At 28.4% G+C, this 15,988-nt stretch overlaps 1 protein-coding gene across 1 annotated transcript in view; it reads right to left on the reverse strand.

Annotated features, from left to right (window-relative positions):
* Positions 1-15,784, reverse strand: part of LOC100210591 (DNA-(apurinic or apyrimidinic site) endonuclease 2) — a 25,364-nt gene extending 9,580 nt beyond the window's left edge. The window contains exons 1-4 of the mRNA XM_065811094.1: positions 15,662-15,784; positions 15,057-15,446; positions 14,595-14,678; positions 14,370-14,522 (exon numbers count right to left, since the gene is read on the reverse strand). Coding sequence (XP_065667166.1) covers positions 14,370-14,522; positions 14,595-14,678; positions 15,057-15,177 — 358 coding nt within the window. The 5' untranslated portion in view covers positions 15,178-15,446; positions 15,662-15,784. The remainder of the gene's footprint in view (positions 1-14,369; positions 14,523-14,594; positions 14,679-15,056; positions 15,447-15,661) is intronic.
* Positions 15,785-15,988: the final 204 nt, after the last annotated feature.

Consider the following 15,988-nt stretch of genomic DNA (forward strand, 5'->3'; position numbering starts at 1 on the left):
CCAAACTATCAGCATTGTACTTGGGTTTTATTTTTTATTATAACATCTTGGCATAAAAATTTTCTAAAGTAATACTTATAGTAATTTAACTTTCAAAATAACCATTTTTCATATGCTTATGCCTTATTTGAATGAATTTTCTCTGAAGTTTGAAAATGGAGAAAAAAATGACTTTGTTGACATATCTAGCATTTTAGCTAAAAAAGTGCCTTTTCAAACACCATAGCTAGGTTATATTTTAAAATTAATTAGCCTAATATGTTATAACTAAGTGGTAAAAATTACAACTTTATACCTAAAGCCATTATCAATATAACAGATAAAATGAATTAGACCCAGATTAGCCCATAGACCCACATTACCCTATTTATACTTTTATTTACAAAAAAATTATTTTAAGGAAAATTTATTTTGTTTAAAGTTTTTTTGAAAGTTATTTTAATTAAAAAAAACACTTTTTTAAGAAATATCTCGTTAATTTTATGTTGATTTTTGCTTATTGACTTTTTTTTCAAACAAATTATGTTATCAATATAATTTCAATCAGTATTTATCTTTTACTATTATATTATTGCTTTGTTTGTGAGATTTACCCCCAGCTTTAGATGCTCGTTGCTGCATAGAGAAAAATTAAAAATAACTGTAAAATAATTGTTCTGAATTCAGTTCTGAGTTTAGTGCTCTTAATAACATCAAAAGAAAAAAATTACAAAAGCATCAACTAAATACCATATAGGTAAATGGTATAAAAATCAAGCATACCAGATTAGTAGATAATATATTCAGTCCTCCGCTTGATAAAATTTCAATATTTTAACAATTATTAGTTTACTTTATTCAAAAAAATTATTTAAATTTTGATATTATTTTTCCAACCGTTAATTTATGACAACATTGAGCAATCTTTTTTTTCCAATCATTAATTTATGACAAAATTGACCAATATTTTTTCTCCAATCATTAATTTATGACAAAATTGACCAATCTTTTTTCTCCAGTCGTTAGTTTATGGTATTGATCTTTTTGAAATTTTATTTTTTATGAAAAGCAACTGCTTTACTATTTTCTGATAAAGAAATTTACTATTATACACATTATTTACATTAGCTTTTCTGACATTATTTGTCACTGGAGTTACACTGGAGTTAGTCCAAATGTTTCTTTAAAATACTTTTTAATTATTATTCCTTTTAAAATTGTTATTATTTACTCTTTTTTTAAGAATACTCTTAATTTTGGTAATATAAACTTAAAACATCATTTAAGCTCAACAAAATAAGGACCGGCAAATATTCGTTAAAATTTGGATTACGAAGTTTACTGAAAGGCAAACTTGACTTGTGAAAGTAGAATTTTTATCGAATTTAACTGAAAGGCGAAGTTGATTTCTGAAAGCAGAACTGTTATCAAATTTAACTGAAAGCAGAATTTCTATTTCAACTTCTGCTAAAGTTGAAATTCTGCTTTCAGTTAAATTCGGTAACAATTTCAAAATTTCATTTAACTTTCAGTTAAATTTAAAAGCTATAAAGTTATTTTCAATTTATAAAGAAGAAGAATTATAAAATATATTATACGTTTTATGTATATCAACCTGTTTCTATTGGTTACAACCCTCTTTCAATTTTTTAACTTCGAAAAGTGTTTCAGAGTTAAAGAGTTGAGAGAGGGTTGCAACCAATATAAGAAGTAGCTTCTTTGACTAAAGTGGCCCACTTGGGAGCATGAGTTGAGTAAAAAAAAAACTTGTTAGAAATAAATTTGTCATACAGAGTCAATATTTGAAAAGTCTTTTTTAGGCAAAAAGTTTCATTCATCACTTATTAAATCTTATTTATTGCTTTCAAAAAACCCTAAAGGTAAAAAACAGGTGAACATTTAACCTAACATTCTTCGTGATCTTTTTCCTTTATAAAATAAGCAATCAAAATTTTTCAATAAATGCTGTAAATATTTTTTTGTTCATGTTTGTTCAAAAATATTAAGAGTTGTAAAGATTCCATAACTTAAATTCTCATTATTACTGAATTTTTAGATTTTTTATTTTGACGCTTTTTGTAAGCGTATACTTTTGAATAAATTAAAACTTAATGAGCTTCACTTGTTCTTCGTCATGTTTTGAATTATGGTTAATTATAATCTAAAAGATAATAATTTTAGTTTATAAAAAATGATTATGCAGCAACAGCGCCGCAAGCTTTAGAAGCGAGAGACCTAGCTGCATATACGACTTAAATTTGTCTTTCAATTTGGGCTACATATAAAGCTTGAATTCATCTTTCAGTTAAATTCAGTATATGCATATGATCTAAATTTGTCTTTCATTTAAATTTGGGTCTTAAAAAGTCAACTTCGTCGATCCTTACAACAAAAATTGACACCACTAATCTATTATTCAAAGCTTTTCTTTATTGAACCAATTAAATAACCTGTTAAATAGTTTTTAGGTCACTTTTCCGCCTTTAACTATTATGTTATGAACTCAAATCACTCAAACTGAGAAAAAAAATCTTTTTCAAGTCAACATTGTATTTTTTATACATAACTAAACACACAGCATCATAAAACAAATAAACTTTTCTGCAAGTTGAAAGATTATAAAAAATATTTTTAGATTCATTTTCATAGTTTAATAGCTTTTAAATCCAAAAATAATAATAATGTGTGCAAAATTCATTATTTAATTGGTTAAAAAAATAGATTATTCAAAGTTTAATTCATTAAGGTCATGGCACCCCCTACCGTGAAGAAGCACCTACCGTGGTTTTTGAAAAAATTAATAAATTTTTTATGTTTTTTTTTTTAAATTTATCTTTTTAGTATTGTTTTATACAAAACTAATTTATTTCACTAAAACTTAAAACTTATATAATTTTTTTGATAAAAGTTTAAAATAGTTGTAAAAACATTGAATGTTTTAAACTTTATAAAACAATATTAGTATTTTTTGTATAACATTGTTTAATCTTTTACACGGTAGGTGATTACGAAAATTATAATAGTTAGCACTTACCGTTTATAAAAATATTTTTTTCTGACGTGTTTTATTTTGTGAAATTTTCTCTCTAAAAAACCATTTCAGTTCAACTCAATTACCAATTAAAGGTAATTTAACCCTAGGGAGTATTTATTTGATTTGTTTTTTATACTTTATTTATTATGTAAAATGAATCCGATTACAAAGATGCAAGGTTCAAAAAATATATATATATTCGAGAAAAGCTTTTGTATTCAGAAGAACAACTGCATGTAGCACTTAGAGCTTTAAATAAAGGTGAAAAAATTTTATGTGTCAGCAAAAAGTTTAATGTTCCTGAAAGTACCTTACACGACAAATTATCTGGTAAAAGCCAACCCAAACGGCAAAACTCTGGCTTTAAATCATATCTTGGAGAAGAAATAGAGAATGAATTGGTTGCTTTGTTAATGCAGTGCGCTAACATGGGTTTTGCGATAACAAAAAAGTTATTAAGATAGTACAAAAAATAGTTATAGGGCGAGGTATAAAAACACCATTTAAAGATGATATCCCAAGTAAAAACTGGTTTTATAAATTTATGCGTCGTCATAAGGAATTATCGCAAAAACGAGCAAAGCATATTTGTCGAGCTTGAGCTCTTATAACTGAAGCATCGATAAGAAAATGGTTTAATGAAGTGTATGAATTATTAGGCGATGATGCACATTACCTTAATAATCCATCTCGTGTTTTTAATTTAGGCGAAAACTTAGGTTTTGAGTTAGCACCAAAAAGCTGTAAAAGAAATTGGCATTAGAGGATGAAGTGTTTATGAAGACTGCAACAACAGCGATAAGGAAAACCTTACAACTCTATTTTGCTTAAATGCAAATGGTGAATTTGCACCATCATTAACATTATACAAGTATGCTCGAATGCCAAAAACTATTGCTGCTGCTGCACCAGCAAGTTGGGAAATCAGTAAAAGTGACAGTGGCTGGATGACAACCGAATGCCCTTATGAGTACTTCACAAATGTGTTAGTACCATATTTGAAATCTATTAATACACAATTACCTATATATATGTTCATGGATGGATATCGCTCGCATCTGTCTAAAGAGCTCAGCATGTATTGCTCTTCGGAAAGAATTCATTTGATTTTATTGTTTCCTAATGTTACACTCATTTTACAACCATTAGATGTGTTAGACCAATGAAAAAAAAAAGGCAGAACATTTGTCGGCAATTTAAATTGGATAACGATTTTAATGAAATTCGCAAAGAAAATATACCAATGTTGTTGAATAATTTTGTTATGGGTCCAAATATGAAAACAAATATTATTAATGGAATTAGGTTGACAGGAATATTCCCATTTAATACGAACAATGTTGATTATAAAAAAGTAATTCAATGTGTTAAATTGAATTCCACAATTGATAATAATGAAACAAATTTTCCAAGCCATAATAACGCGGGAAACATATTTGAAAACAACGTTGCACCTGAAGTATTGCTACAGTTTGAAAAAACTGGAAATAAAGAATGGGGAGGGAAAACTGACTTCAGAGAATTATTTAATTTTTGGAAAAAACCTAAATTTAGCGATAGCTCCAAACAAACCATAAATTTAATAGAAGCCAACTATAATGTACTGAACAATGAAATCAATAAAGAATCGTATTTAGATATTAGCAGTATGCAAAATGAAATCGTATCTAGTAATGTTAGCGAATTTGGAAAAACGTAACAATTGATGAATCCGGTAAAAGTAAATAAGCAGCAGATCCACCAGATTCAAATAAACAAATAATAAAAGATGCAAACCCATTACACGACTTTCTTTTATGGCCAAAACAACCAATCACAAAAAAAATGCTGAAACAAGTTGATCGATTACCGAGCGTTGTAACTTCATCCAAATGGTTAGAGATTCAAATAACTAGAGAAAATGCAAAGGAAGAAGAAGATATCAAAAAAATTGAACGTAAAAATAAAGCTGAAAAAAAAGAATTGAAAGAAAAAGAAAAACAAGAAAAATCTAAAAAAAAAAACAAGCTGTTATAAAAGAAAATTAAAATAAAAGACAAAAAAAAAACATTAAAAAAAAAAATTTAAAAAGAAAAAAAGTGTAAATTCAGAAAAAAGCTTTGGTGAATAATTTTATAACCAATGTCTTCTTTGTTTTGTAATCATATTAAATTTATGTATTTGTTTCTCGATTTAAATATATAAAAGTAAAATTAAAATATACGATTTTTTTCATACGCGGTAGGTGGAGAATCAATTACGGTAGGTGGTGCTTTATCGTGGTAGGTGAAGAAACATACTAGATCTTACAAAAAATTAAAAATAACATTAAAAAAATAACTTTACTCAAATTCGAATTATATAATTTAGTTAATAATTGAGTATAAAATATTAATTCGAAAACCCTAAATAAAAATCTATTATGGTTTTGGAATTAAGAAGTTTTGAAGTTAAAAGTTTTTTTAAAGTCGCAGTAGGTGGTGCCATGACCCTATTTAATAGTAATTTTGCTGTTGCACAGCAAAATTACTATTAAATAATGAATTAAACCATCACCATCAATCTTTATCACCATCAATCTTTATAACTGAAATAGTTTTTTAAATGCAGATAATCTCTTCTTTAAATTTACTTATCATAATGGAAGCAACACATTCGTAAATGTCACTAATGTTGTTTACCCTGTTGAAGTTCTACTGGTTTATTCTTCACATTTCTGCAAATACATTTCATCAAACATGCAAAAAACTTGTGCCATTTTTAAGTAACAACTTTGCAAGTTTTATAGCATCAATATACCAGAACTATTTTTTCTAAAGAAAATAATAGTAATGGAAATTCTTCCAAAAGCACGAAAAGTATGATTGCATAGAAAAATAGTGCAACAATGACCATATCAAATTACATTTACATTTGCAGAGATCACTGGTTTTTTGTTTTTTTTGTTTTTTGTTAATTTTATTGTTAATAATAATAGTCAATATAGATATAAAAAACCATTTTAGTACAAATGTATATGTATATAAATGTATGATAGACGTATTTACAATTTTTTTCCTATGTAATTTTTTTAAAGCGTGAGGGATTTGTTTGTTTATTTATTAAAACCATGTGTCATAACAACTACATCCAAAACAGGATATTCGAAGAATGCTGTTACAGAAATCAGAGAATCTGGCTCCCTTGAAGAAAGAAAAGTGGTAGACCTCCTAAGCTAACAAAAGATGACAATAAATATTTAAAAACCCTATTTTTAAGATCTACAAAAACAGCATCAACCGAGCTGGCAAAAGACATTAACACAGCAACTGGGAAAAATGTCAGCTGTTCTTTTATTCGACGGCACCTTCTTAAACCGGGATTAAGAGGGTGTGTTGCAATTCGAGAACCTTTTTTACAGTGTGGCAATAAAAAAAACGACTTAAATATGCAAAACAATACAAAGATTGGGCCCAGGAAATGTTTAATTAATTGGGTTCTGTACACCGTTGAGTCCAAATTCGAAATTTTTGGAACGAAAGGAGACCAATATGTTTGAAGAATTAAAGAAGCCTATCAGCCCGAGTGTTTAAACCCTACTATTAAACACAGAGAAGGCTTGTTACAAGTTTGGGACTGTTTATCTTCATCTGGAGTAGTTGATTTGATCAAAATAGGGGGGCAACTCATTGGGGAACGTTATGTGGATATCCTAAGGCACCATGCTGTATCATCTGGGATGAGACTAATAGGTCATAATTTTATACTGCAGCAGGACAATGACTTAAAACATTGTTCCCAATTGGCATAAAATTATTTAAATAAAATGGCAGAGGAAGGAGTACTGGAAGTGATGACCTCGCCTCCCCAGAGTCCAGTTTTGAATATAATTGAGGATATTTGGGATTACTTGGACATAAAGAAGGTCGAACATGCTCCCCAAAATGCTGAAGAATGTTTTGAAGTACTTCAAAAAGAATGGCACAATATACTCCAGGATTTTATAACTAACTTGTATGAATCTATTTTCGGCGAATATTGGTTGGGATTGAGGCAAAAGGAGGACATAGTAAATATAAGAAGTTTTATATGAGGTTTGACATTAAAAAGTTTGTATTTGTTCCATATTTTGTGTGAAATACATGTGTTTTAATAAGTTTATAATTTAGAATAACAAACTTAAATATTAGAGAAGAATTCTCTGGGATTTTTTGAAAAAATCTAAATGGTCTTAAAACTTATTCACAGTACTGTATATATATATATATATATATATATATATATATATATATATATATATATATATATATATATATATATATATATATATATATATATATATATATATATATATATATATATATATATATATATATATTAGGTCTAGAAGCTAATTTTTGCATTTTTTATTGTTGTTCTATTTTGTCAAAATAAATTTATTTTTATCTAACAAATTTTAGTTATAATGTTTTCTGTATTATTAGCGTTCTATCAATATATGACTTTCTTTATGTAATGTTAAAAATATGTGTTATTTTTAGATTAGAAGATGTCAACTTTCATGCCAGAAAAATGTCATTTGCAGGAAGCTCTTCTTTTTCTTTTCAATCTCAAGAAAAAAGCGACTGAAGCGCACCAAATGCTTGCCCAAGCTTACAGCAATACTGCTCCATCCATAAGAACCTGCTTAGAAAAGTTTCAGCATTTCAAATCTAGTGATTTTGAAGTCAACAACAAAGATTGGTCAGGATAGCCAAAATAATTTGAAGAACAACTTCAAGCTTTATTAGATGAAGATTCGGCTCAAACACAGGAGCATTTTGCTTCGATTGTAAGCAATGGCGAAGATTCAGAAGGAAAGAATATGGGTGCCCTATGAGCTGTCAGAATGCAACAAAGAGCAGAGAAAAACAACTTCACAAATCTTGCAGGATAGATTCCAATGAAAGTTGTTTTTGCACCGCATCATAACTAGGGATGAAAAATGGGTGTACTACAACAATCCGAAGCAATTAAAATTGTGTGTTAGTCACGGTGAAGCAACAACTTTGACCACAAAGCCAAACATACACAGGAAGAAGATCTTACTGTGCATATGGTGGGATCAACGCAGCATACTGTACTATGACCTTCTTCAACCTGGCGAAACAGTCACTGCGAATCACAAACAATAACAATTAGTGTAGTTGCATCATGAAATTGCAGTAAAGAGACCAGAATGGGCGAATGACATGACAAATTCATATTGTTTCATAATAACGCAAGGCCACAAGTCGCCAAAGCGGTAAAAGACATGTTAAAAGAGTTCAAATGGGAAGTCTTAATGCACCCACCATAGTCTCCGGACATCGCGCCATCAGATTATCATCTTTTCCTGTCAATGGCTTATTGTTTAGCGGAGAAGCGCTCTCAAGATCCTTAAGACGTTAAAAAATGGCTCAATGAATGGATGGCAGCCAAACCAGAAAAATTTTATTATGATGGAATCCATAATTTGCCCAAACTTTGGAAAAATGCTTATTAATAAAGAAAATTATTTTAAAAGTATTGTTTTTAGTTTTTCTAGTTTCATGTAGTTTAAAAAGCGTAAAAAAACACAGAAATTAACTTCTAGATCTAATATATATATCAAGCCTTGTGATGAAGCGGGAGCGATCACTCAGCGCACATGAAATATGCCTGTAAACGACCTTCCAGGCACAACAAATTGCACTCACTAGTTTTGTTGCGAGAGTAAAAAATCACGCTCCTCTGAAGTACTTGCGAGAAAAATTTATAAGTTGATTTTATAGAAAATATTTTTAGTAAATTTTTTTTGCTGAAGTCAAAGTATGTTTAAATAGTAGAGTTTGCATATTGTTAAATAAAGAAGTTATATTCATAATAATGTGCATCACGCATAATTTATGCATGACTTATTTCCATTTTAATTCAATCAAATTAAAAATTATTTATTTCTTCTATTTAAAAGCTAAATCCAGCATGTTTTTTTTAAAATTCCAGTTGAACTTTATCATATTATCCACTTAATTGTACCCTTGGCCGAACCATTTGCTAACTCATATATTTTTTTAGGATCCATTTGACAAAAAAACTTTGCTTAACTAGAACTTTGAATTGCATAAAAGTCCATGTAATAAAATATCAAAACTTGCAACACTTTAATGAAAATTGCAAACTTAAATGTTAAAAAATTAAGAATCTAGCATAATATTTATAATTATCTAGCGTTACATTTATAAATATCTTTTAAATAAATATCTAGCGTAAAAAGTATATCAAACTAAAACTTCACTAAAAGTTTTGATTTTGTACAGGTTCAATCACATTAATTAATGACTATTGTATTTAAAATTCAAAAACATCAAAACGTTGGAATATCAAATATGTTTTTGTCAAACATAGTTAATATAAAACTAAATATTTTCACTGGTATCTTCGAATCAACTTAAGCTTATATTAAAGTCTATTTATTAAAAAAGTTAAAGCTAAATGCAACTTAAAACTAAAAAAAAAAAGTTTCAATAAACAATACCTATACCAAATATATTTGTTATATAACTTTGAATTGAAACTTTTGGAATCGTGCTCATAAAAAAACAAAAGAAAAAATGTTGTCACTAGTTTCACCTATGCATTTTTAAAAATATACGTCAGTATAAGTTATTTATATATTATATTTGTATAAGTATATATATACTTATATATACTTATACAAATACTAATATATATTATAATTCTATTATATATTTATTAAGTATATAATCAAGTATATAAAATATTATTCACGTAATATCTAAATGGCGCATTCAGTTTAAATTAGAAAGCAGTTTTCTATTTTGTACAAACAATGAATGTAAAGTCTTTACTGCTAACAAATAGAATGGAATGTTTACTATTTTCAAAACACTTTGTCCCAATGAGAATAGAAAATTTAAATTAAAAAATTAAAACTTAATTGATTTTTGAAAAATCAAAAGTTTTAATCAACAAAATTTCGTAAGGTTTTTTGCTTTATTGTTTTTAATACTTCACACATCTTTTGTAAATAAAAGAATTATTCTTAACTTTTTTTTAAACTTTTATTTACTTTAAAAACTTTGAAATTAAAAATGTTTCTGTTGTTTAAAATATCCGTTATCAAGCATGTTAATTTAACTCCAAAAAGGAAACAAAATTATGTAGTCATCTTTTAGTAAATGGCAATATTTTATTGTTTTTATTTAATATCAAAGCTGCAGTAACATACTTTTTCTAGACAAATGCATTAACTAAAAAACCAAAGCATTTTTGTCTGATATTTCGGACTTCACATGAAAAAAATTCAAACAAAAAATTGCCCACCCTTTTTCTTGTATGTACTCGTGCATTTTTGAGTGACCTCATCCCCATACTTGTGTATGTAATTAATGGATGTTCCCATGGCAACCAATTTCCAACTCCGAATATCGCACTCAAAGACCTGATGCTGAGCGTGCATAATCGCCCTTGTTGATAACGTATTTCAGTATTGCGAGTGCGAAATATCGCGCTGGACGATTTTATTCATCACATGCACTGATATATATATATATATATATATATATATATATATATATATATATATATATATATATATATATATATATATAGATATATATATATATACATACATATATATATTAGGGTTAGCCAAAATCAAAAAAATTAGAAAATTACACCTGGCTGCATGAAATGTTGTTCATTAACATAACCAAAATATTATTAAAAAAAAAGAAGCATAATATGATGATTTTAAGTAATGCCGAATTTGATATAAAGATTCGCATTTTTATGCTAAAATATCGCCCCAAAAAAATTTAATGTAGTAAGAGGAAGTAAGAGGGGGATGGTAAATATTTTGCATCAACTCTAAACGTTTAAGATGCTTTTTAATCATTAAAAAGATATTTTTAAAAGTTATTAGACAAATTGGCTGCTTTTAAATTGAGCTAAATCAGAAAAAAGTTCCTTTTTATTAAGATTATCGACAAGTTTTGACTATCTTCTTAACTAATTTTTTTTGTATTGACCTTAAAGGTTTAAAAACAGCTTTATTTCAAATAAATTACATTTTTGTGCCATTTCTACAAATAAATTTTAAAATAATTTCCATTGTCTTCTAAAGTGTAAAAACATATCACTGCCTTTAGGAAAATTAATAATTCTGCAGCATCTTATAAGTCTTCAATGCGTGCTACTTTAAATTATTCTTTTTTAAAGTAAATGCAATTTTCATTTTCAATTTTTAAAGAAAGATTTTTCGATACCAAGGGACCTAATGCAAATTGCATAAGGAAAGTTTCTCTGGTGAAACAATTCGATTTTAATAATTGCAAAATGTATAATAACATTAGTTGTTGTCTGTTTTTAAAATAAAGTTTTCCATAATGACCTAAAGAATAATTAAAAAATATGATGGCCAGAGAGGAGTTTTTACAAATTTGTATTGCAACTGTTAATAGATTTTGAATCGCAGAATCTAAAGAGAAAATTAATTTTTGCAATTATCTATCCTGCCTATTCAATTAGTTTCAGCTCTATCCTGCTTATTCATCTAGTTTCAAATTTTGAGAGCTAGACAATACTTTAACCTGAATCCGTCTGCATTTAGCATAATATTTCTTATTTAGAAAATGAATATCAAAAATAATAAAACACTACGCAGTAAATTTTTATACCAGTTCTCAAGTGTAAACAGAATATAAAAATGTGTTTAAAAATAATGATTGCATAAGAACCAAATCTTAAAAAGTACAAAAAAGATAATAACCCCTTCCATCCCAACCCCATTCTAATGACCATTCCCCCGATCTAATATTTTTAACATCGAATCTACTCCCCTTAGCTATTCAACCCTTCCCTACAATTAGATAGGTGAGAAAAGATTTTGTTAGAAACAACTTGTTAAAAAATAAGCGTAATATTTTTTTTTTATGTCTTATTCAATTAATTGAGACAAAAAATGAAATTTGGGAGAATTTAGAGATGAACTCCATAAGCACTTTCATAACAAAAAATGATTTTTATAGTAAAAGGAACAATATTTTATGCAGCCATTAGTAAAACTAATTCATTGAAAAATTCATGTGGTACTGTGGCCTGTCCTAATATATATATACATATATATACAGTATTGGACAAAACATTTGCAACCAACATCGAACAATGCTAAAAAGTGTTCCTAATTTTACATGTCTTAAAAACAAAACGAACTATACAGTCACAGCAAACAGTTCAGGAGTCTGGAGTCATAGCATGCCATGACATGAGCAATCAGCTGACAGGTGAAAGCACACAGGCAGAATTTCGTTGACAAGTGCCATTTTGCAGCGGACAAAACAAGTGCAACTTTTTTGGTTTGTTTCATTTTCTTAAGTCTGATCCGTGTCAACGTCACGGAAGTTTTTTAATAATTAAAAGAAGTATCCAGAAGTTTCCAGAAGCATGCAGAAGCTTCCAGAAGAAGGATCTGGAAGCATCCAGTAGCATCCAGAAATATCCAGAAACATTCAGAAGCATCCAGAAGCTTCCAGAAGCATCGAAAAGAAATATCTAGAATCTTCCAGAACAGGTTCCCACAGGTTCATTTTACTATATAAGAGACATGTAAATCAACATGTAATTCAGTCAGTATATGGAAGTCAATCAGTCAGTATTATCAAGACAGTTTATCGAAGTGAGTTCTATCAAAGTGTTTTATTCAAGAACATCAATACAAGAAGTGAAATACAACAAGTGTTTCATTACATCAATACAGCCCACATCCAACCAAGACGTTGTGTTCCACAGAGCATTATTGTATCATCACAGGATAAATGTAACACGGTAAGCCATGAGAAGCGTGATTATTTATTTTTATTATTTTTATGACTTCAAGTGCAAAAATGGCTCCCAACAGTCTTGGATTGGAACTAAGAAAGAAAATTATTGGTGATTATGTAAGTGAAATGTCACAAAAAGTTGGCAGCAGATAACAAAGGTGGAAGACCGCGTTCCACCACTTCTAGAGAGAATTCTATGATCGTCAGATCCGTCAAGAAGGATCCCTGGATATCATCAGTCGAGATACAAAAGCAATTAGAGCTGCCTGTATTGGACCGAACAATCAGACGACGTGCTGTTGAAGCCGGATTGTTTTCTCAACGCCCTGCAAAGAAACCGCTGATTTCACTAAAAAACCAGAAGAAAAGACTCCTGTTTGCTACATCTCATATTGACTGGAATGTGCAGAAACAGCGAACTGTCCTGTTCAGTGATGAATCGAAGTTCAACATCATTGGGAGCGATGGCATTTGCCGTGTACGCCGACCGGCCGGAAAACGCCTTGATTTACGTTACTGCCATAAGACCGTGAAGCATGGTGGAGGCAATGTAATGGTCTGGGGGTGTTTTTCTGCTAACGGTCTAGGTCCAATACATCGAAATGATGGAATAATGGACCGTTTCATGTATAAAAATATCCTGAAAGATGTTATGTTACCTCATGCTGAATGGAATATGCCAATAAAATGGGTTTTTCAGCAAGACAACAATCCAAAACACACTGCAAAAGTAGTCAAGCAGTGGTTTCAAGACAACCACCTATCGGTGAAGGATTGGCTGCCTCAATCTCCAGATCTCAACCCTTTCGAGAACCTGTGGGAGATTGTCAACCGCACAATTAATCGTGAAGTTGTTTGTAATAAGGATCAACTGTTTGAACAAATCCAAAAGGCCTGGGCAGCAATTCCACAAAGTTTCATTGATCACCTGATCGAATCTATGCCTCGAAGATGCAAGGCTGTGATCGACAACAAAAGATTCGCCACGAAACATTGATAGCGAAATACAGCTTGGTCAACATTTTGTTGAGTTGCACTTGTTTTGTCCAGAAGGAAATCAACTTTTTTTAAATACTTTTGATTAATTTATTAATTTTCATGTACAAATAATGAACTTTGTGATGAATAAAACTTGAAGAACTTTGTCTCTAAACAGTTACATAGTTATTTCTCTAAATTGAAAAAATGCAGCACTTTTATATAAAGAAACTAAATTAGCATTATTTGGTTGCACTCGTTATGTCCAATACTGTATATGTGTATATATATATATATATATATATATATATATATATATATATATATATATATATATATATATATATATATATATATAAACATATATATATGTATATTTATATTTTTATAAATATATATATATATATATACACGCTTATTTAAATATTATATAATTTAGATTCTCATAAGTATTTTATAAGCTGATCCATTGAATATAGTATGCCTGTGTATTCTTATGTGAATATAATATAAACATTGAATATAATATACCTGTGTACTATCTTATGTATTGAGCATATCAGAATAAAATAATTTACCTTCAGAATCTAATGATCGAAGTAATTCATCAGAATATTCTGGAGGGTTATTATAAAAACCAACAACTTGTTCCATTTTACTTGTGAACAGTCCTGTCAGACCTTCTTCAGCAGCAATTGGGCACAATGTCTTCTTGCAAAATGTAGCAACACCTAAACATACAGTTTTTTTAAAGTTTTTTCTAAAATACATATAATTTTTTCTCATCGAAATAATTACAATACCAGAATAACCAGTTTTTCGTTTTGAGAAACTAAAGAAAGCATAATATCCTTCAACATTTGCCAAATGATCAGTCAATAAGTTTCCTAGGAAAAAAGTAATATACATTACATAAATATAATAAAGATTAAAACATTAGACTAAATAGAATAAATAACACTGAACATATTATATATGATCCTTTTTGTTATTCTTTGACAAAAATGCATTAATTTTTTAAACTAATTATTTGATGAAATCATAAATTAAGTCAAAATTATCTCATTGAACATGAAAATATATAGAGAGAGTGGGAGATTTTTCAAATAAGCAATTTGATTACATTAATTAATATAAATAAATGGTTGGTTAAACTAAGCTTATTGGTAAAACAAAAAAGCCTAATATTAACTTATTGAATTTAATTTTGATTGATTAGACTAGAACATATTATGAGAAAGTCTTATTTGAATAACATAACTTACTTGTAATTTTTGTTTCTTGTAGACATATAATATCTGCTTCCAATGAATCAAGTAAATTTCCCAATGAGTGATTTCTACTTGTTGCTCGGATACCATTAATATTCCATGTCAGTATCTTCATGGCCAATTCATTAAATTGAATAAAACAAAACTTTTATGCTTTCACAAACTTTACAAATAAAATAACATGTCAAAACAAGCGAAAGACCATCTTTTTCAAATCATTTATAGTTCCTAAGCTCAATCCACACCATGTCCCTAGTAATGTGCTCAAACTGATTCACCTCAAACTGTTTTTGTAGATCAAAATTTATGTTTCAGTGCTATAGGGGTTGAGAAAGGATTTAAACAGCAACAGCAAAAACAAAGAAGTCCTTGACTGTAGTGGAACTGATTTGGGGTGGTGAATACAGTAAACAAAACAGAAAATGCAATAGAATATACAATTATTACAAATGTAACAAACAACGCAATAAAACTTTTGAGTATTAAATAAAACCAACTTTTGAGTAATAAACAAATAAAATTTTGTGTAAACAAATAGTTTCATTTCATGTGGCTATTTACTTTTTAGAGAAATAAAATAGAATTACTTATCTGATTACCTGATAAATTTTTTAATTTTTAGTTGATAAAAGGGAACAGAAACTATTAAGTCTGTATTTTCAAGAAAACACAGACTTAATTGATTTTTTCTTCTCTTTTAATTTCCGATGAATTATTATCTTTTTTGATCTTATTTCACTTAATTAAAATAGTCAATTAAGAAAGCAGATTACTAAAATTCACAAAAAAATTTTTTTTTTAATTTATTAAAAATTTGTTTTATCATATTTTTTTATTTAACAGTATTTATAAGTTTTCAAGTTACCTGTGATTTTCTATTCTTATCTTTACTAAAACTTGTGCAAAGTAAAGATAAGCCAAAAATA

Source organism: Hydra vulgaris, chromosome 11, assembly GCF_038396675.1.
Source record: "Hydra vulgaris chromosome 11, alternate assembly HydraT2T_AEP".
Lineage (NCBI taxonomy): Eukaryota > Metazoa > Cnidaria > Hydrozoa > Anthoathecata > Hydridae > Hydra > Hydra vulgaris.